Source organism: Python bivittatus, unplaced genomic scaffold (assembly GCF_059951505.1).
Source record: "Python bivittatus isolate LINGU-HERP-01145 unplaced genomic scaffold, Pbiv_v1 ctg000410_np1212, whole genome shotgun sequence".
Lineage (NCBI taxonomy): Eukaryota > Metazoa > Chordata > Lepidosauria > Squamata > Pythonidae > Python > Python bivittatus.
The window spans coordinates 617,470-638,615 of NW_028277067.1; the positions used below are offsets into that span (position 1 = coordinate 617,470).

The following is a 21,146-nucleotide window of genomic DNA, read 5'->3' on the forward strand; positions in this document are numbered from 1 at the left end:
ACCACCACCCTTTACTTTCCTCTGTGGGACTGACCTCTTTCTGTGCTTATTAATAATTTGCTTTATCACAGAATTTGGGAAATAATGGCTTTAGACCTTGTTAATTGGGCTGCTGCATGCATTTCTGGTGGGTAGTTCTCCAACTCCAAGTATGCCAGATTGTGCTCTTTGAGTCTTGATTAATTAATTAATCACCTTGGAAAGGTTACTTATCAACTCTTATTTCCCAGTTTTTAGTTTGTGTCTAAAAATGCTCTGAGATTTAGACATCTAACTAGAACGCGCCCAAAGAACAAAGAACATTGAAACTGCTGATACTAATTTGTTTCTTTAAAAAAACAGCTCTTGAAGATTGCTTGCTGATGGCTTATGTAAGTGTGTTAGGCACACATTCCATGATTGTAGTTGAATTAAGCAGAGTATTTACCTCCACCCCGGTGTTGTAATAGTTTCCCTATCTACTGAGTCATTATCACATTTAGATGTTCATAACTTCTTTCAAAGATTTCTGAGAATTGTAGTTTGATAAACAAATGTATTGAGAATTCTGTTAAGCAAGGTCTAGCCACCATCCAGGATACTGTGGAGAGAGGCAATGACATTTCAAACACTTTCAAGCAGGTAGGGGAGATATGCTCCCTGAAACAGAAGATATTGACTCGTGCAAACAAATACACTTTGCTTCATGCTGCAGCTTCTGTCAATATTTTTTGGACAAGGGAGGTGGTTAAAGATCAAAGATCAGAGGGCTTGGATATGAAAAAGACCCAGCAGTACCGGGGAAACTAGGAAGAACCAAGGTGGGAGACGATAATCTCTGCTGAAGTTGCACCATGGATCTTATGCACAGTGCGGGGGTCCAGGCCACCAGCTACCTCCAAGAGAATTTCATGGACTTTCAGAACTGGTTTCTCTTCATCTCCACAGCAGCTGACCTCAAAACAACTTTTTTTGTCTTCTTCCCTATCTGGTTCCAACTGAAGGAAGCAGTGGGAATCCGGCTCATCTGGGTAGCTGTCATCGGCGATTGGTTCAACCTTGTTTTCAAGTGGTGAGCATGGGTGAGAATCCCTGATCACCATATCTGGGGTCAGGAACAACTTCTCCTCTCACTCTTCCCACTCAAAGGCCAAAGTGGCTTTTGCGCCCCTTCCTTGTTGCAACTTGGTTGATCTGGTGCTTAAGCCACAGCATAGATCTTGCATGCTGTGAAGCGTGCAAGAGAGTATAGTATACAATAATACTAGAAAGAACAACTCTGAAAGGTACCTTGGGCTTATATATTCCATACTTTGACTCTTTTTTGAAGGGCCAGCATAAATCATAATTTATTAGGTTGGATGTAATGCTAATGACTGTTGGTTGCAAATCAAGAAAGGACTAGAGAGGGAGGGGACTGGGAAGAAGAGAACATTCACACAATGTTTTCTTCCAAATAAGCTTTCATTTTTTCCAGGTTATATTGCATATAAGCCACTTCAGAGGGTTGAATTTAGGACCACCTAAGGAGAGGGGAGCAGGCTTGAGAACTGCCCTCCCCTCTCTCTCTCTTTAGAAAGTAAGGGATTCTTTGTTCAGTTGCTTGAGTATTCTGAGCATCCGCTTGTTTCATGGATTTTTATTCTCTGAATATCGCAAATTGGGATCTGGACATCATGAGGAGATCTGGGGACACTTTTGTCTCTGTGTAATGGAAAAGGCTACAGTTGCAGTTTTATACACATTTACTTGGAAATAAGTTCCATTGAACTCCATCAGCTTTATAAATAGATACTGTACTGTACTGTACTGTATGTCCAGAATGTGCTGTCGGCTCCAATCCAGTTCAGCTTTAATTGGGAATCAGTCTTACCAAATATAAAGGGTCCGCCTTCTGAGTAGGCAAGAGTAACGTTGCGCCATATAAAAAATCTTTGGCATTTTTAGACTCTAACAATTTTGCTAATTCACAACTAGAGTTTAAAAGCCTTATACGTGACTGAAGTTAAACTGAAAAGTACTCTAATCTGTACATTATAACATCCATTCCTCATTTTTGTTGAAAAATTTAGATTGATTTTGTTGAAGGAAAATAATAAAAGACTGGCAGCTGAGGTTGTATTTTAAATATGTATGGCTACTTTTCTACTAAAAAAATCCTCAAAGAGCTTGCAGAAATAAAAATTAAAACTCACAAAAGAGCAGCTAGGGTAATAAATCTTTCTGGGTCAAATACCTTTGGCTTATCATTCCCATAATTCTCACAGTGCTAAGAATTATGGGAGTACAGTTTGGGGAAGGCTGCCCAAGTCTATCCCTACTTGAAAAGCATTTAACTCTAAAATAGTCTTGCAGGTAAATCTGAAATTAGAAACTTGAAATCTTCCTTTTTAAAATTTACAGATGGATTAAGTATGCCTGAATTGCAATGTCTTTGTGTTGACTTATGCCTGTTGATGGCTTTCTCCTTTACTGGGGTCACAACTACTTCTTAATTTTCCTTCCTTCTAGGATCCTCTTTGGAGAGAGACCCTACTGGTGGGTACATGAGACAGATTTCTATGGCAACGTAACACCCCCAGTAATCCGGCAGTTTCCCATTACCTGTGAGACTGGTCCAGGTGAGGTTGCAAGTGACATATCTTCTAATTCCCCAGTGCCTTCCTTAAGCCATTGTAGGCGTCTTTTCCCTTCACTGTTTCCTTTGTATCCATCCTCCAGGTAGCCCTTCTGGTCATGCCATGGGGTCTTCTGGGGTCTACTATGTCATGGTGACAGCCCTGCTATCACAACTATTGCCACAGAAGCGAAACACCCTGACTGCCAGGTGAGGCCTCCATGCCTGCTGTGCAGATGGGAGCTGGGACTTAACCTTTAGATTAGAAATGGGAATAACTGAGAGAGCTCCTTTCGGGGTCTTGTTTTTCTTTTGCTCTTCTGTCCTGTAAATTCCCACTTCCCCCTAGGGAGAGGATACTGACAGACAGCTATGGAAGAAACACCATCCTTAGACATTGTCCCAATTCACTTTCCCATTTTCAGGTGGTTGGGGTTTTTCCTTTCTTTGAGATAATGGCTGCCACAACAATGAACACATTAAGAAGTATTATCTATATGCAACATGAAATAAAACTGTATTGTTTTACAGCCATTTCAAAGCTGACTTCTAAATCAGCAGTAATAACATTCATGAAATCAAGACCTGAGATTCAATATTCAAACATTACATTTGTGCAAAATTTAATTTTGTTGAGTTTCAGTGTCAATCTACCACTGTCTTTGTTCAGTTGATTTTGGAACCTTTGACAAATGTGTGGATTGAAACATAATTTTGAAAACATCTGATTAACTTGTTTCAGGGAATCATTCCATTTGTGAGGAGCTGCCATACAAAAGGCACTAGAATAACAAAATTTACTTTTGACTGCCAAACTGATTACATAAATTACTACTGGCAAATTTATCGAATCCTAAACTGAGTGAAGGCACAGCCAGGCATCTTGATAGTTTAGCACAGGTACACAAATGTGGGTTTCCACGGGGCAGTCAAAAAAGGCAAAATGAGGGCCACAATGGAATGATCGAAGCTCTGCCGGGTGTGTACACACGCATGTGTGCAATGCACATAAAAAACAGGCAGAACTTTGGTCACACTATCACAACTGCCATCTTTACTCTTTTTTTAATCACACTGCACACTGTGGGTACCCCTGTACGTAACGTAAGGTTTCAGTGCTGCAGGTAGTCCCAAAAGTCTTGGGTGCAGTCCCATAGTCTGTTCAAAAAAAAATTTAATACAATTTTTATTAAAGACTTTTAAAAAGGAAGATAAAAATGAATACAAACTAACATAAAGTAAGAAAAAGAAAAGAAAAAAAGAAATCAAAGAGAAAGCTGAAAGTGCAAGAAAGGGAAAAAGAAAAAGAGAAAAAAGATACAAAGAAGTAGTTTCTGATCTTCTTTACAACAGTTATAAGTACAATTATACATTTATCTCTTCCTCTATGGTTATAACATAACTCTCTCCTTTCTATAATCTCTCCTGTCTAATCATCAAAACCGTAAATCATAAGTTAATTTTTTTCTCTTTTACACAATAAGTCCATAAGGGGTTTCCAGTCAGCAATAAACATAGATATTGTCTTTTCTCTGATCAAAGAAGTCAATTTAGCCACCCCAGCAAGTTCCATCATCTTCACCAACCATTCCTCCATTGGGGGTAGTGCTGAATCTTTCCATTTTTGTGTATACAATAATCTCACTGCAGTTACTATGTACAAAAACAAAGTTCCATGACTTTTTTCCAACTGTTTGTCCATCAATTCCAAAAGAAAAACCTCTGGTCTCAATTGTATATTAATCTTTAAAATTTTCTGAATCAGTGTGTGTATTTGAATCCAGAATTTTCTAGCTTTTTTACATGTCCACCAAAAGTGATAAAATGTCCCTTCTTGTTGTTCACATTTCCAACATAAATTTGAAGCACCTTTATACATTCTAGACAATTTCTCTGGTGACACATACCAATGGTACATCATTTTATAAAAAATCTTGTTAAGATTATAACATAGTGTAAATTCCAATCCTTTCAGCCACATATTTTCCCATTGTTCCATCTGCATATTATATCCAAAAATTTTAGCCCTCTTTATCATACATTCTTTCACTTGTTCTTCTGTTTCAAATTTCAATAAAAGTTTATACATTTTAGCAATTACATATTCATCATTTGTACACAATTCTATTTCAAACTCAGTATTACAGTGTTCAAAATCATAAACTCTTTTGCCTACTTTCTAATAACTGTAAATAAGAAAATCATTGACAACTATATCCCTCTGCCACTAGTTCCAAGTGGCACTCCGTAGTTACAGACAGCATCACAGTCAATATCTCCATAGTTACAGTCAGCATCACAGTTTGGTTCATATTACCTTTACCTTTTGTTTTATAAAATCCACCAATTGTCTGCATTCTTTAATGGTAAACAAAAAACATTCCCACGAAGGTCCGGTTCATTTGTCTATTTCAATTCCAATTTATTCAAAAATATTTTCACCAAAAAATAATCTTTCAAAATAACTATCCTCTTTATCCGCTTTAAACTTTCTTATATCCATAAGCTTTTTGCCAAAAGTTTTTAAATCTTTAAAACTTTTTTTTATTATTCCTTTGTAATCCAGAAAGAATGATGACTCACCAAGTGGAATTTTAATCCTGCCGCTCAGGAAATCTTTCTTTAGCTGTAAATTAGTTACATCCAAAAGTGTTTAAAAAATGAGGCTTGTGCAAACCTTTTGTCCATATAGGCTACATTATGGCTGTGAGCTTGATTGAAATCCCTCAATTCCAATGGCTCAACTCACGAGCTGACCACAAAAATCTCAGTTCCTGCAGTCTATTCATGAAGAGCAGTTGTCCAGAGTGCAAGTGGGCAACCTCACAATCTCTCCTTTTTCAGACAGAATTGACTGGCCACCAATCTCCGCCGCAAAGCTGTCCCTGCTCCTTCAGGGAGGTCTAGTTCACCATAATCCTCACTGGAATCTCAGTCCATTCAAATGTTTTTGTGAAGAATTTAAATATGAGGAATGAACTGTATTAACAATACAGGTAGTCCTCATTTAGCGACCTCAATTGGGACCAGCAACTCCATCGCTAAATGAAGCGGTTCTAAGTGAAAATCATGTGACATTGACTGTGCTTACTATTTTACTTCAGGTTTCCTTTGCTTTACAGCATCAGAAGGATACAACCCCAAAGAGCCAGGTGAGCCCAAATGGCGGGGAAGATTACTGGAACCTGACTCTCAAGGAAGCTGGGTAAAAGAGCAAATCTTATAGCCCTTTTCCCCACTCCCCTGCCCTTTGGAATGCTCACCCTGGCACTGGGATAATTAGCAAGAAGAGAATTGATGTTCGCATTTACATTCATTGGAGAGGAAGGGATTACTCTGCGCGGGGTGGGAGGGAATGGGTCAGCACAGGAGAGATTGCCTACAGAAATCACTTGGGTTTTTTTCTCCCCCTGCCCTTGCAGAGCAGAGACTAGAAAGGAATGGATTACAAGAGAGTAAGCAGGCATACAATGGGGAATACACCAGGCTGTTTGCGTAGCATGCTCATGGCTGCCAGTGCCAGCACATTGCTTTTGATGTGTATTCCCCATTGTGTATCCATTTACTCTCTTAACCCCTTCCTCTCTAATCTCTCAACTCTGCAAGGGGAGAAAAAGAGAAAAATAACAGGTCAGGCACAGGACAATGCATACTGACTATAATGGCGATCACATGACTGATGGACACTGTGAAGGTCGTAAATGCGGGCATTGATCATGAAGTTATTTTTTCAGTACCATTGTAACTTGAACAGTCACTGAATGAAGCAGTTGGTAAGCAAGGACTACCTATATTTAATTAATTCACTGTAGAATTAGCTAAATGAAATCTTGCTTCTTCCTGGTCTGCCTACCTTTTGGGGTATAGCCCCGACACATCATTCAAAGGACAAGTTGGCCCTTAGCCTAAGAATAAGCCCCTCATTGGTGTGGTTAAGAACTCCCGCTTTTGCCCTGATCTGTTCATCTTCCCAATTCCCAGGTGTTTGCATGGTCTTCTTTGGACAGGATTCTGGGCAGTACAAGTCTGTGTCTGCTTATCCCGAGTCTTCCTTGCTGCACACTTCCCACATCAAGTGATCTCAGGTGTTATTTCAGGTAAGCTATTCCTAGGCCTGAAACGTGAATGCACAGTTGAATTTATATACATTACATAAACATTATTGTTCAATAGAAATGGTTGCATGAAAGGAGTATGTGCATGATAGTTCCACTATTCATGTTACATACACCCAAATAACACATGCCAGGGACTAGATTGGCATCAGTTGCTCAAGACGAGGGCTGGTTGTAATCAAGAGTTAACTCACTCACATAGGCACAAGAAATTCTCAAAACAATCATGACATTGTTCACATATCACACTAAGCTTTCAGTATGCTTTGATTCTGACACAGCATGTTGAGTGAACCTGACCACTATAGTTTGTAACAATCCCTTATGGCTTAGCATGCTGGGCAACCACTTGCTCCTTAATAAATAAATCATGGTTAAACAACTATTAAATATGCTGTGTCATATTGTTTCATTTTCTGCTTATATGAATTAAAGATTAAAGAATTCAGCAATGTGGGTTCAAAAGAAAGGAACAGGGCAAGCTTAATACACATAACTGATGCCTTTATGTTTGCTTATTTAGAGAAGTCTCTCACCCATCTTCAAGAATAAAAACCCTGCACGCAAATATCACAGAATGCCAACTCAGTCAATGATTTACTTATTCCACAGGGATGGTGGTGGCTCTGGCTTTTGAGCATGTCCATTCCATCTACACCGCCAGTCTCATGCGATACGTGGGAACTATTGGCTTCCTCTTTGGCTTTGCACTGGGCTTCTACCTGCTGCTCAAGGTGCTGGGTGTAGATCTTCTGTGGACACTCGAGAAAGCCCACAAGTGGTGTGAACGGCCTGAGTGGGTCCATATTGACACGACCCCTTTTGCTAGTCTGCTGCGCAACCTGGGCATTTTGTTTGGTCTGGGGCTCGGACTCAACTCCCCAATGTATGCAGAAAGTTGCAAAGGGAAGCAAAGCCAAGGACTGACTTTCCACCTCAGCTGCATTGTTTCCTCATTATTAGTCCTGCACCTGTTTGATTCCTTTGAACTACCCACTGACCAGGAGATCCTCTTCTACATCCTCTCATTCTGCAAGTGCACTTGTGCCCACATCTGTGCAGTGGCCCTGATCCCCTATGGGATTTCCTGCCTCCTTCAGCAGACAGACAAGAAAGATTTATAAGGAACAAATGTCCTGCAATAGAACTACCTTGGACATGGATCTTCAGCTCTGAAGACTAAAGTTTTATAAACTAAGATATGTTGCTGTCTCTTTTGTGGATGATCAAACAGAGCCTTGATCCCTTCCATATACTGATGAATACAGCTGCCTCCAGATAGAAACGGTTTGATATCCTGGCTGGAAGGACAGGGAGGAAAGATGTAGGTATTTTAGCCAGAGATGAAAGCTGAGTGGCATCTGGGATGTGTCTTAGAAAAGCTTGAGGAATTCAAACTGGGACAGAAGATGGCTAAAGTACCTTGCTAGTTTGCAAGCAAGACAGAATTATTTACAAACTTTTAATAGTGGCCTGGAAGAACCATTTGCTGTATTTGCCCTGTCTGCTCTCCTACCCCACCCCACCCCCACACATTCTGGTTCCTTCTCCATGTTTGTCTTACATTCTTTTCCCTCTTTTCATGTGAATGTTTGTGCACAACAGCATTTCAAAAAAAACCCCTTGCTTTTTGCCATTTTCTTATCACTTATGGACCTGGTTATCATCCTACATTTAACCAATTTACTGCCCATTCAGATTTTGTAATGGCAGCTTTGTCTCCCACTTGTAATCATGTGTTTGGCACAGCACAGACACAACCATAAACCCTAAATCAAATTGATGCAGGGTTAAGTTTGTGTACCATTTTTTTAATATAACACCTGAAGGATTCAGGCACTTTCCTAGGATCACATTTCTATGCCTGCTTTTTAGGAAGTGATTCAGTCGTATCAGAGTACTTCTTGCACAAAGTCATGTACTCAACAGTTTGTACACGAGCTGGTGAACTATGCAATTAACAAGTTGCTGTGTATGAAGAAAGCTTATGTGCCTCCCGCTTATTACATATCATGCTGTTTTGGACTAAACAAAACATGGATAATTAGTTATAAAGTTTCTGATCCTAAGATGTAACAATAGGGAGTTAGGACCACCTTCCCAACTTGGTACTTTCCAGATGTGTTGCGAATATAAATTCCCAAATGTCCAGCCAACAGGGGCCATTCTGAGAATTCTAAGCATCAGTCCCCATATATCCAGAGGAGGCCAAATTAGGCAAGACTGAGAAAAGAATTATGTCTTTTAAGCTCTTTTCCAAACGGTTCACCAGAAGACAGTTTCGAGAAGACAACATACACTGTTAGAAACAAACACAGTAGCAGAGTTTAATTTGGAACTCAGTAACAGTATGGGACACATCATGACACATCTGACACATGCAATTTTTCTTCTCTGTACCAAAAAACTGCTTGGTTTATGATGAAGCTGCTCCCTGCAGAGATAACAAAGTTTCCAGGCATGCTTGTTTCACAACCTATAGCTCCCTCTTAAGACATTTTATCTCTTACATATCTAGTACTATCCCTCTTTGAAGTATTAGACCACTGATAATTTTTTTTTGCTGGTACTGGCATGCTCAAGAAACAAAGGAGGAGAGATTATTATATTATTAAATAGTCCTTAAGGAACAACTATGGCTGAATCTTTTCCACATTCCCTAATTGCACTATTGGTCCTGATGTCCAGTCATTGTTCTGAGTTCTGTTTGCTGGCAAATGCCTGAAGAAGGGCCTCCACTTCTGGCCGTTGGCTCATCCGTGTAGCTTTGCCCTGGTAGCGCCCATGTTTCCCTGCTCCTTTTCCTTCCAGTAGTTCAGCAACTCTTGTGGGAAGAACAAGAAGTCAGCATGTTCAGCTAGACTGAATCTTCCTTACCCATCAGGTTCTTCATTTGCCAGTGCACTTCCAAAGAGTACACTGAGACCGTATTTTGGCTGATTGGTACTTTGTCTTACAAATCCCAGCTGGGTATTTGTCTCTTTCAAAAGCCCCCAACAGCCTGCAAATCTTCTTTGGGCAACTGACAAAACAACAGACCAGAGCTCCATCCCCACTGGTCACCAATCTAACACTTTGATTTTATTTCTTCAGCTGGTTTGAATGACTCACCTGGGGCCTAGTTTCTCCACTGCTTCTGAAGGCCCTGCCAGCAGAAAAAGCCCAGCTGCTTTTTCATCTCCCACAGATAAGAAAAGGAGGGTTTCCTGCTGAAAGGATAGTGTTTCAGATCTGCTGCTGCTAAACAAATCATTTAAAAAGTACTACTCAACCAGTGCTCAAGGATGCCACTATACAGGTCAGGATTTTTCTTCTGATGGTATGTCTAATTCATTAGCAGACTCCCTGCAAGTTTTACATTTCACTGGTTCCATTCTTGACAGCCATTTCAGGGTCTCCAGAGAAGGTATGCTTTGCAATTACAGCTTGGCTTTGCTTAAATGTTAGGATGAAGATCCATATGATATGATTCCCATTTAAAAAACTACAACAACAACTGTGGATCAGTGGAGGACTAGTTTCTATTTCTATGTCATATAATTTTTATCAAGGTACTGGAGAACTAATTGTAAGTAAAGTTATCCCCTACAAAAGGACCAAGTACAACTTCAGTATTTGAATCAAGCTTCAGTCACCCAAAGAACTGACATCAGCAAGCTGGCAAAGATTTTTTTACCCTCTTGGATGTAAATTATTAACTCTGAACAGTTAATAAAATACTTTCTTCATCTCTTTTGCTTTCACGTCTTTATTTGGCAGTATCATATGGATAAGAGTATTTTACCAGAGAATAGTTAATTTAGGATATTTTAATGTACATTAAAGCCCATTTACTGTGGGCTTTAGAACATACGGCTTCAAATCAGTGTGTAATTAAAAGTGAGGCAATTGATTACAGAAGCTACAATTTAAGGCTTAATATGGAATAAGAAATGAACAGATTTAAATATGTTCATTTCTTATTCCATATTAAGCCTTAAATTGTAGCTTCTGTAATCAATTGCCTCACTTAATTTCACACTGATTTGAAGCCGTATGTTCTAAAGCCCACAGTAAAGATGTCAAATGCCTATCAGTCTATTTATAATAAGAAAACTGATATACAGGTAGTAATCACTTAACTAGGGTAATTAGGACTAGCAACTCCATCGCTAAGCATCATGGACATAAAGCGCAACATTACGTGACCACACTGACTTACAACAGCAGTTGTGGCAGTTCCAGTTGCCATTGTTAGATGAACCCCATGCAGTTGCAGTGTCCCGTGGTCACGTGATCACCATTTGTGACTTCCTGCTGGCTTCCCCATTGACTTTGCTTGTCAGAAGCCAGCGGTGAAGGTCACAAATGGTGATCACGTGACAGTGGGATGCTGTGATGGTTGCAATTATGAAGAACAATCATAAGTCCCCTTGTTCACCACTGTTGTAACTTTGAACGGTCACTGAACAAATGGTCATTGAATGAGAACTACCTGTATCAGAAACAGGAATTTCCTTTAAATTTAAAATATGAAATCTTCAGCAAGTTTTCATCTCAGATAAAAGTTCACAGAAACAAGAAAAGACTCACCCCAGAGCCAATTTCATTTGCAATTATATTCATGAACTCAGAATCACCATCTTTCCTGTAGAGAGGAGAAAGATGCTCCATGATCCTCTAACAAGCTTCTTTCCTATTGTTAATTTTTTATAAGAAATTAAGTCCAAAATTGCACTCTCATACCACTCTCTGTAACAGGACTATCAGCCCCACAAAGAGGAAACAATCAGTGCCTGGATTGACTTGGTAATTTAATTAGAAATAATTTCAGCTTTTTAGAGATTTAAAATATAACACACCTTTTACTTGGGTGGCCTTCCAAGTATTTATTATAAAGGGAAAAACGGAACAGTTCCCAGACATTAAAATGTTCCTGTTGATAAAATTAAGTATCATTTTGTGTGCATGGGTGTATGGGGGAGGAAGATAACTTCAATTATCTTGAATTTCCCCTTATCTCAGGCATTTGTTGTTTCCGCCATACTGATTATCAAGTCAGTGTCGACTCTTAACAACCACATAAATAGATTTTCTCATGATGATCTGCCATACTAGCCAAACTTGAAACATGAAGAGTATTTTCCCTCACCTGTGTAAGACAAACACTGGTTGCTGAGCTGAGATGCTTTTGAAGTTCTGTGCTGTAAGAACAGCTAAATCTCTTAGCAGATTCACGTTGTTCTGGAAAAAGAAGTAGATTGTGGATTATGCTCAATCCATTCCTATAGTCAGTGAAGATTAAGTGACTGAGGAAGTGATTGAGCAGGGAATTCTGAACAAGGTAAGTCTGTTTTTCAAAGCAGGGCAAGGAGGCAATAAATGTTACTGAGTTTCTCCACGATCATGCTGTATTCTACCCATTGGATTCTAGATCCCATGAAACTTCATGGTATGCTGGGATGCCAGACCTTGACTGGTCTTGAAAGACAAGTAGGTACAATCTGCCTCAAGGCTCTCAATCTGATCCTTCTAGAGGCTGGACACCACAGTCCTTCCAGATGAACCAGATTCATCCTGAACATTATTGGCACTCACAGTCATCTACTCTACTATTCCTGACTGACTCATCTTCCCCAACCTTGGTTTCCGTATTCCATTACTAAACATGCCTTTCTAAAAACTGCTTATCAGAGTCTTATCTTAACAGAAAATTGATGGTGCATTTTGCTGCAGCTACTGTAAAGCCAGGCTCTAAACTTTCCATGGCAGAAAATGAAGTGACACAAACATACCTTCTGAAGTAGCTTCAAAGAGCTCTGCAGCCTTTTCACGGCTTCCACGTGCTCTTCAGGACCATTCCTAAAATGACAAAGGCAACCAAGAGCCCTCAGGAAGGACTGTATAGTCTCTTATTGAGGGTAAGCTTTGTGGAGAAATGTGAGAGAAGCAGCTTGTGTTAACAGAGGATGCAGAATTAAATGGTAATAGAAATTGCTGTATGATTTGGGAATAGAATTTTTTTCAGCTTAAGGTGCAATTGTTGAAAGGCTTACATTACTTATCATGAACCTTAAATATACTGAAATAAATTATCTGTTCCACTTAGGTAAATAATTAGCCTATGTGCCATTAATTCTTGACTTGAGAAAAATCTCAAAGTTGAGTTGCTTTTCTTTCTACTGCTTACATGGAATCCTCAGGCCAATAAGTTTGAAATAGTTTCTCTGCGATTATATACAGAGGTACCCCTCTGTGGTATACAGAAAGAAAAATACTTGCTTCAGCAGCGATGTCATGGCCTTTTCAGTGGCATGGCTTCGATCCAGACTTTTCAGCACCCGATTACCAGCAAGGAAAACTAAGTTGGTTTTGTTCTTTTTCCCCTTTTCTGTACCCAAGAGCTTAATGACCTTTAGAACAAACACACATTGACTCAGATTAGAAGATTTTACAAGCACAAAGAGGCAATTTTTGTGCTTACACGAGACACAGAGGCAGACTGCAGGACAGCCTGAGACTCACATCTGAGGGAATTCAACCTATAAAACCCTTGAAGGTAGGGCCTCACCTGCAGGTCACTGAGATTGGAGACATGTGTGCCACAACACATGTTGGCATCAATACCTTCAATGTTTATTATCCGAACTGGCCCAGTGTGGTCATCTGGCAAGCCACGGCTCCTTACCTGTAATACAGTATCTGGTTAGAGAAGAATACACAGTAGTTCCTCATTCCTCTACTGCAGCCCAAACTCACCATCTCAACTTCAGGATCACCCACAGCAAACTCTCGTACCATCACAGGGATATGGGCTCGAATTTTTTCATTCACACTCTGCTCAAGGGCTGCCACCTGATCTATTGTCACTGAAGAGGTGTCTAGCTCAATAGTGCTTCGCTGACGGCCCAGCTCCCTACAATGGGTAGGAGAAAGGCAATATGATATATTCTTTTCAGCTGTTAGGGAGAAAATGTAGGTCCACAAAGAGGCTTCTTGGCCACTCCATGATCTTCTTTTGATTAAGAATTAATCTGGGATTAAATGAAGGCGGCAATAACTTATCTTATGAACCCTTGTGCATATCTGAATTGTGGTGAAATTAGCCTTTAGTCTCATTCAGCAGTCCATTCTGTATCAACATTCATTCATTCATTCATTGAAGTTCTAGGTTGTCTAATTCCAGAACAACTCTGGGCAGCTTCTCAATGAAAAAAAAACAGGTAAAAATAATATCAAATAAAAAGAACAATAGTAGCCTGGAGGGAACAAAGCCAAAAACATTTACCCCATTAATGACTTAAAGGGGGACAGCCACACATTAACCCAAGGCCTGGGAGAAAAGCTAGGTTTTTAAGGCTTGTTTAAGGAGGGGGAGGGGGGTTATATGAATATCTGTAGGCTGCAGGATGCTGTTCCAGAAGGCAGGTGGAACAACAGAGAAGGGTGGTTTCTTGGGTATTGCTTGATGACACTGCTTGATTGACATGACCCAAAGCAAACCAATTCTGTTGGATCCTATGAGACATGCAGACACTATAGCTGACAGATGGTCCCTCAGATAACTAGGCTCTATGACATGTAAGACTTTAACTATGACAACCAGCACCTTGAATTGAACACAGAAGCTTACTGGTAATCACTGCAGCTCACAGAGCATAGGAGTTACATGGGCATAGCAATATTTGCCTAGCACTGGAACAGATATAGCTTCTAAGTGGACTTTGAGGGCAAGTACAGCACATTGCAATAGTCTATTTGCGAGGTGACCAAGGCATGGGTGACTACAGAGAGGGCCTTCCAGTCCAGGAACAAGTGCAACTGCACACAAACCAAATCTGCACAAAGGCCTTCCTGACCACACCTGCCATTTGTTCTTCCAGCAGGACCTGAGATTCCAAGAAGACCCCCAGATTATGCTCCAGTCCTGAATGGGGCAGTGCAATTCCATTCAGAACCAGAGATGAAAGATCCCCAGAATTGGGTAGTCTAAGAACCTACAGTCACTTGGTCTTGCTAGGGTTGAGCTTGACCCTATTCCCCCCCATCCAGATTCCCACAGCCTCCAGGCATTAGAACAAGACTTTGACAGCACTGCTTGGCTGGCCAGGAGTCCAGATGTACAAAACCACAGTTAACCTCTCTCAGTGGTCTCATGTAAATATTAAACAAGAGGGATGGGAGTGTCAAACCCTGTGGCATCCCACAAATCAGGACCTTTAGACTTGACCTCTCATTCCCCTACCAACACTGAGTGGACCCGGACACAGAGAAATGAGGAGAACCACAATAACACAATGCCTCCCACCCTTAGTCCCTGCAGCCAGCCTAGAAGGATACCATGATCAATATCAAAAGCCACTGAGATCAAGGAGGCCATGATGGTTGCACTACCTTTGTCTGAGCTCCACCACAGGTCATCAACAAGCATGATCAATGTTTTCTCAGTACTATGCACTGTTCTAAATCCCAACTAAGAAGGTCCAGATTATCTCTTTCTTCCAGGGCCTCTGTAGTTGCAGCCCAACTACTTTCTCAACAATTTTTCCCAAAAAGGGGAAGTTGGCAATCAGACATAAATTGTTTGGGATGGTTGGGTCTAGCAATGGTCTCTTAAGAAGAGGACACACCACTATCTATTTAAGGCCAACAAAACCACCCCTTCACTCAAGAATGCAGACACCAATGCATGAATTCAACCATATATCACCACCCAGGGGGGACAAGAATCTAATAAACAGGTAGACAGATTAACAGTCCTGAGGATCCTGTCCACTTCCTCAGGAGTAACTAGATCAAACTCTTCCCAGCTAACAAAGCAAGGGCATGCCTGTTACTGCAATCAGCCCAGCCAGTCACAGCCCAAATCCACACAACTTTATCTCCAAAGTGCATATTCTTCACAGCAGCCAAAGAAATAATCCTGGGACTTGTCCTTTCCCAGCAAGGAACAAGTCATGTGAAAAAAGACCTCTGGATAGCGATCCTTAGACATAGTAAGAATGGAGAAATAAGCATATTTTGCCGCTCTTATCACCACAATGTAATCCCTAATATGAGGTCTTAATATGCTTGGTTGGGTTCATTCTTTATCTTCCTCCAAAGGTGAAATAGGCATCTCTGCTGATTATTCATTTCCTGGTGAAAAGCAAGGAGTCTCTAGGGTCAACATACAGCAAGAGGGTGCATAGGAACAATCCAATCTAAAACCCTTGTTACTTGCCCACTTCAGGTAGACACACCTCTACCTGAAGGCCTCAGGCTAACAGCCCACCATGTCCTTGGTAAAAATTCCAAGCTCCCTTGGAAACCAATTTGGGTCCATCACGTGCCTGGGGCAGACAGATCTAATAGGTCCTACCTTCCTGCAGGGAGGGGGAGAACCAAGAAGCTGAAAAGCAGAGTGATCTAACATGGCAAAGGACTGATGGTAATGTCCTCCATCCTCAGATGATATCTTAACTGCCCAAGACAAAAACCAGATAGGCCCTTGATGATTTGGGTCAGATCCATGGCTACCTTGAATTCCTGAGCTGCCCGACTGAATGCCATCTGGGGGCAGGTTAAAATCACCTAGAACCATCAGTCTTGGAGATTCCATTGCCAACCTGGCAACAAAATCAAGCAACTCAGGTTGCACAACAGAGAGGCTTGTGCAGCAGCAAACTCAACTTGTTCCCTAGAATCCAATTTCAATCCCAAGGTTTCACATCTGTGCACATGCAGTGCAAAGTCTCTGAAAGCCATCAAGGCTTCCCAAATAACAACTGCCACCCTAACCCCCACCCACTGCTGGGTAGAAGCTGATACCAAACCCAAAACCCAAGTGGGCATATCTCTGAGAAGAGAACCTCTCCTCACCATCACCTGGGTCCACCCAGGTCTCAGTTATCATGCATCTTGGAAGCAAACACACAGCCTTGCTCCACTACTGCTCCTTAACAATAGTCATAACCCCTATAATTCTGAAGGTAATATACTGCAATCAAAATTAATAGCACTGATATATCTACCCTCCATTAATTGTTCTAGTCCCTTTTTATATCTAAATTGGTGGATATCACCAAGATTCATATCTTGTCAGACTCTTCAATTTCATTATGGCTCACAGTTGCTAATTTTTTTATACTGATTTCTGATTTAAGATGAAAGCAAAATATTCTTTATTAATCATATTTAATAAGCGCTAGATTTGTTGATGTATTTTTATTTCTAGCTTAACAAGAAAACATGGTGTCAAACATTCTCAAAGTTTGTGGAGACAAAGATTTTTCTTCCTTTTCTTCAAAAACTACCTTGTATTTTTAAGACTGAAAGTATGATGATATTCTGTTCTTCCCAATGGCTTCAGGAAATGTTGAAAAGATATTTTTGTAGCTGTTTTCTGTTTTGTTTTGCTTTGTTGTGTATAACTTAAAAAAAAGAATAATGTGGCTTTCTAAACCTAATTCATTAACTAGAAATAGCTAAAATAACACCACATGCAAGTTTATAGTTCTCTAAAACTCCTTAGCAGGCTACATGGTACAAAAATCTGGGAAAAAATCTAAAAATCAAGCCAAAAGTTGTGGCCATGAGATCTGCAACTTATAATCAGTCTTGAGAGGGATATTGCAGACTGAATACATCAATTTACATACTGGGGAAAAAGTCAGCTGAATTCAAATTACCTCGCTAAGTGGGGGTAAAAATCCTCAAAATGTAAAAAAAAATTATTTTCAGGTAATAGAACATTATATTTCTTTAGCTTCAGAATCTGCTGTGTCAGGCATTTCACCAAAGAAAGCAAAAAGAGGCAGGTGACTTTTTTGTGTTGCCAAACTAGGAGCCCAGCTATAGCTTTATTGTCTCAGAATCCTAATGATAAAATGATGCCTGAATCATGTACCAACATATCCAAGTCTGTAAACTTAATCTTAAAATTTACTCTAAGCTGCAACCCTCATGGCCGCAACCCTTAATTTAACACTTCTTCTCCATTCCCTAATTTTGGGACCATCTAGTCTGAAGAAGAGTTCCAATGACTCAAAAGCATGGCCACACTTTTGTGCATTTTGATTTGTCCTAATTAAAGTACTGCCAATTGTGGATTTTTATTTTTTAATGAACCACATGATTATCTGTGCTTTTCACCTGAGGCTATTGTTAATAAATACCCAGTGGTGAACTATATTACAGACTTTTTGTCAGCATTGCCTGAAGGCCTTAAATTTCTAGAGATTTTGCAACTTACCTGCTCCATTCCAGTTTTTAGAACACACAAGCAAGGAAGAAAAGGAGCAGGCAGTGTTGCATCCCGCTTACCATGATGTTGTCTTGTATCCAAACATCAGGTCTGCAAGTGCTGTGATGAGATGTTGTCCTAAAATAGACAATGATTCATCAGCTTGTTCTCCTCCCTATTAGGGTTGTTGTTGTTTTTTAAAGTGTTCTGTGTTACATCACCCAAATTGATGGATATCACATGCATCAATTCTTCACCTGAATGCTGCTGCATATGGTCAAACCGCCGGTCCCAGTCCAGCAGCAGCCGTACTTTAGTTCCTGGCTCAAGTGGTGTCTGGATGAAGTGTAAAGCATCTGGGCCTTGTCGGGTGACTCTGAGAACGGGGATGTCATTAATAAGTCCCCGGTCATCAGGCTGGAGAGAAGAAATTTAAAATTACAACCCCAGCTTTTGGGGAAAAACACCCTCAAGAAGATGTATAACTTAATTCACAAATATTTTACTTGTGGGAAGGCCCCAGGAAAAAGATATATTGATAAATGCCATCCTTTCCATAGATATCCCAAAATAAATGTTATTAATGCAAGAAGGACCATGCATGATTGCCTAAATAGGGGCATCGCTCAATCATTTTTATATTATTAATTAGCTCAAGTAAAAGTTTCAATCATCATGAATCTCATACAGCAGGTTTTTAGGCAGAATCACACTGCCACTCCAGAACTTTCAAAATATGTAACACATTTTAGTACAATCCTATACATATCTATTTTCATTAAAATATATTCAGTAGAACTTATTCTTGAATTATCTCATCAAATACCTAAATAAAACATAGATTTAAAAGTAAACAGAAAGTCATGTATTCCTAACAAGTATATTGAGCAATTAAATTTTTGGTTTTAAAAATGGAAAGCAATAGTTAATTCCAAACAACATATTAAGAAATATACAATAATTTACATCTCTAAAATAGCCTGATTAAGGACAATTATTAATACCTGCCCTCCACCCTCTGGGAAAAGAATAGTGTCTTCCAGAATGACATGGAAACCTTGCAAAATTTTCTTCTTTCCACCAATTTCTGTAGATAATTCTGCAGGACAGCAGGAGACCACCTGGGTGGTAAACTGAAGAGGGAAAGGAAAGGATCTTTAGCTTTGATAAAGGTGTGGAGGCAATCATCACACAGAAAGTTGTGATCAAAGAGGTAACCCCCAAACATATTATGTGCAAACCAAGAATGCTGAACAATGAGAAAAACTACATGTTACATCTCATTTAACAACAGCCTTCTTCTCTGTAAATTCCTTGGGGGAAGTGCATGCATTTTATTGCAATTATTACATTCAGCAAATAATGCAACTTCTATCCCAAGCTTCTATTTTATTTATTTCTATATTTCTGTACCACATTTTAATTCTGTACCATGTTTATCAGGCTTCTTAAGACACAATAAAGCTATTTTAGTATATAAATTATAGTAGTTTTTTTTTTTTTTTTTAAGATGTTCAAACTCACTTCCAGTTGCATCCTAAATGCTTGGCAGAATAGAAATATCAAAATGAGACCAAAGAATATAGATGCGGCCTCTTGAGGCACTCTCTTATAATTACAGCGAGTCACAATGTACTCATAGACAGGTTCTTTGCGGGCAAAGGGCATTCAAACCTCTCTTCCCTTCTGCTTTGCTGGGTTTTCCTACTGACATACAATGCCTAAGCAACTGATTTTTATATCGGCATACTGTATTATGCAAGTAATTAAATATATACTGTATTACATTACATTGTCCTATTAGTTGCACTAGAATAAACTGCAATAAGGAACACATCGAATGACAATTGCTTGGGGAGGAAACCAGGCCTACCTAAGAATCGTCAGCGGTTTATAGGACTGTTCCTTCATTTAGCAGGAATAATGGGCTGTCCTGGGCCCAGATAGCCCTGCAGGTTTCTAACAGTCCGCATCTGTTGGAGACAGAAAAACCTAGTGGGAGGGACCTGCAATTATTCATCTCAATTTGCGCTAGCGAAGGGGTGTTAGGCATAGTCCTTCCAATGTTGGGTAAAGCCACTTTGCAGTTTTGGAGACTGGAAAGATTATGCCAAGAGCCCTTTTCCAGCTCAAACGGATGAAGAGAAAAACTGCAAACTCCTTCCATATACACTGATGCGCCTCGAACAGCGGCAATGAGCACAAACCCAGAGCCTTCGCTTGCCCGCGTCCCTCCGCACCTGCTGGACCCAGCTGTCCCGCTGGCACATAAACGCCATGCAGCCACCGACGTCAGCCAACCAGGGGACACGGACTACCGCCGCTCGGCGCTTTTTCCCTCCCCGAGACAACGGACATGCGCGACCGGCGGCCTAAGGCAGGCAGCGAAGGACATAATTGCTACGTTAGGACCAGTTTCTGCGTTTTCTAGAGCTTGCTACGTAGGAAAAGGGCGTCGCCAACGTCGGCCAGTGAACGATTTGTGTTTTAATACGTAAGCAGCAACTTCAAGAGGCTGCTCATCCCGAACGGGGGAGGGGTGGACGGCGTGGACGGCGGAGGTTGGGGAGGGTGTTCTCGCGGCTGCTGCCTCTCCTTGCGGGGAGCGGCGGAACGAAGCACCAGTGCGCCTGCTTCCTATCTCGATTTCTCTGTCACATCCATTATTGTTCTTGTTTAGATTTGTTACAGTCGCCCACTCCAAAGACTCTGAGCGGCTTACAAATATACAATTTAAAACCTTTAAAAACACAACAACGAAGCATATTGGCCCTGAAGGGCATTATTTTGATATACAATTTTATATTTTATATATACACAATTTTATATATGCTTCACACAATGTTTAACCATACCTGTAACAGTGCACTCTATTTTATTTCTAAAGGGTTAACTTGCTTTTGCTTTGTAAAGAGCACTGGTTTCTTCCCCCCCCCCCTTATCTCTTTGCTGAATGCCAGATTGTCTTCGAAGAAACAATTAGATGAATACAAGTTGTTTGTTTTACCAAGCTTTTGCAACAGTCGTGGGGCCCTGCATTCCAGAGAGAGATAAGAAAAATCTTGTATGCCATTCTCTTGGTAACCAGAAGAATAAGTTACATTTAAGTTTACCTTTCTAAGAACCACCTTTCACTTGCTCAGACCGTCCCAAAAATCCCTTGTATGGGTGTGAGGGGATGTACTATCTGATTACAGATTTACATGTCTATAAAGTCTCTGATGTTTGTGTT

At 40.3% G+C, this 21,146-nt stretch overlaps 2 protein-coding genes across 4 annotated transcripts; one reads left to right on the top strand and one right to left on the bottom strand.

Annotated features, from left to right (window-relative positions):
* Nucleotides 1-776: 776 nt before the first annotated feature.
* Nucleotides 777-9,186, top strand: LOC103053122 (glucose-6-phosphatase catalytic subunit 1-like). Its single transcript, XM_007425017.4, has 5 exons — nt 777-1,051; nt 2,491-2,600; nt 2,701-2,806; nt 6,578-6,693; nt 7,324-9,186. Exons 1-5 carry the CDS (start codon nt 834-836, stop codon nt 7,833-7,835), a joined length of 1,062 nt encoding a protein of 353 aa, XP_007425079.1. The 5' UTR covers nt 777-833; the 3' UTR covers nt 7,836-9,186.
* AARSD1 (alanyl-tRNA synthetase domain containing 1) lies at nt 6,590-20,313 on the bottom strand. 3 transcript variants are annotated; one of them, XM_007425019.4, is made up of 12 exons: nt 20,155-20,313; nt 18,919-19,047; nt 18,172-18,331; nt 17,995-18,052; nt 13,450-13,606; nt 13,262-13,378; nt 12,973-13,103; nt 12,486-12,552; nt 11,843-11,934; nt 11,284-11,338; nt 9,823-9,920; nt 9,178-9,535 (listed from the first exon to the last, which is right to left on the bottom strand). In XM_007425019.4, the coding sequence occupies exons 1-12, from the start codon at nt 20,191-20,193 to the stop codon at nt 9,400-9,402; spliced, it is 1,239 nt and encodes a 412-aa protein (XP_007425081.1). In that variant the 5' UTR covers nt 20,194-20,313; the 3' UTR covers nt 9,178-9,399. The 3 variants fall into 3 exon arrangements, with proteins under 3 accessions (XP_087999446.1, XP_007425081.1, XP_007425082.1); XM_007425020.4 differs by having other exon boundaries at nt 9,823-9,917; nt 20,155-20,312; XM_088143320.1 differs by lacking the exons at nt 9,178-9,535; nt 9,823-9,920; nt 11,284-11,338 and adding an exon at nt 6,590-6,710.
* Between the last annotated feature and the right edge of the window lie 833 nt (nt 20,314-21,146).

Bases quoted from the DNA above. Each gene is read 5' to 3' on its own strand.
- LOC103053122 (XM_007425017.4), top strand. From the start codon at position 834: ATGGATCTTATGCACAGTGCGGGGGTCCAGGCCACCAGCTACCTCCAA. The intron at 1,052-2,490 runs GTGAGCATGGGT...CCTTCCTTCTAG, and splicing joins TTCAACCTTGTTTTCAAGTG to GATCCTCTTTGGAGAGAGAC. The intron at 6,694-7,323 runs GTAAGCTATTCC...CTTATTCCACAG, and splicing joins GATCTCAGGTGTTATTTCAG to GGATGGTGGTGGCTCTGGCT.
- AARSD1 (XM_007425019.4), bottom strand. From the start codon at position 20,193: ATGGCGTTTATGTGCCAGCGGGACAGCTGGGTCCAGCAG. The intron at 18,053-18,171 runs GTGAAGAATTGA...TGTCTATTTTAG, and splicing joins CCATATGCAGCAGCATTCAG to GACAACATCTCATCACAGCA. The intron at 11,935-12,485 runs GTATGTTTGTGT...TTCTTTTTCCAG, and splicing joins CTTTGAAGCTACTTCAGAAG to AACAACGTGAATCTGCTAAG.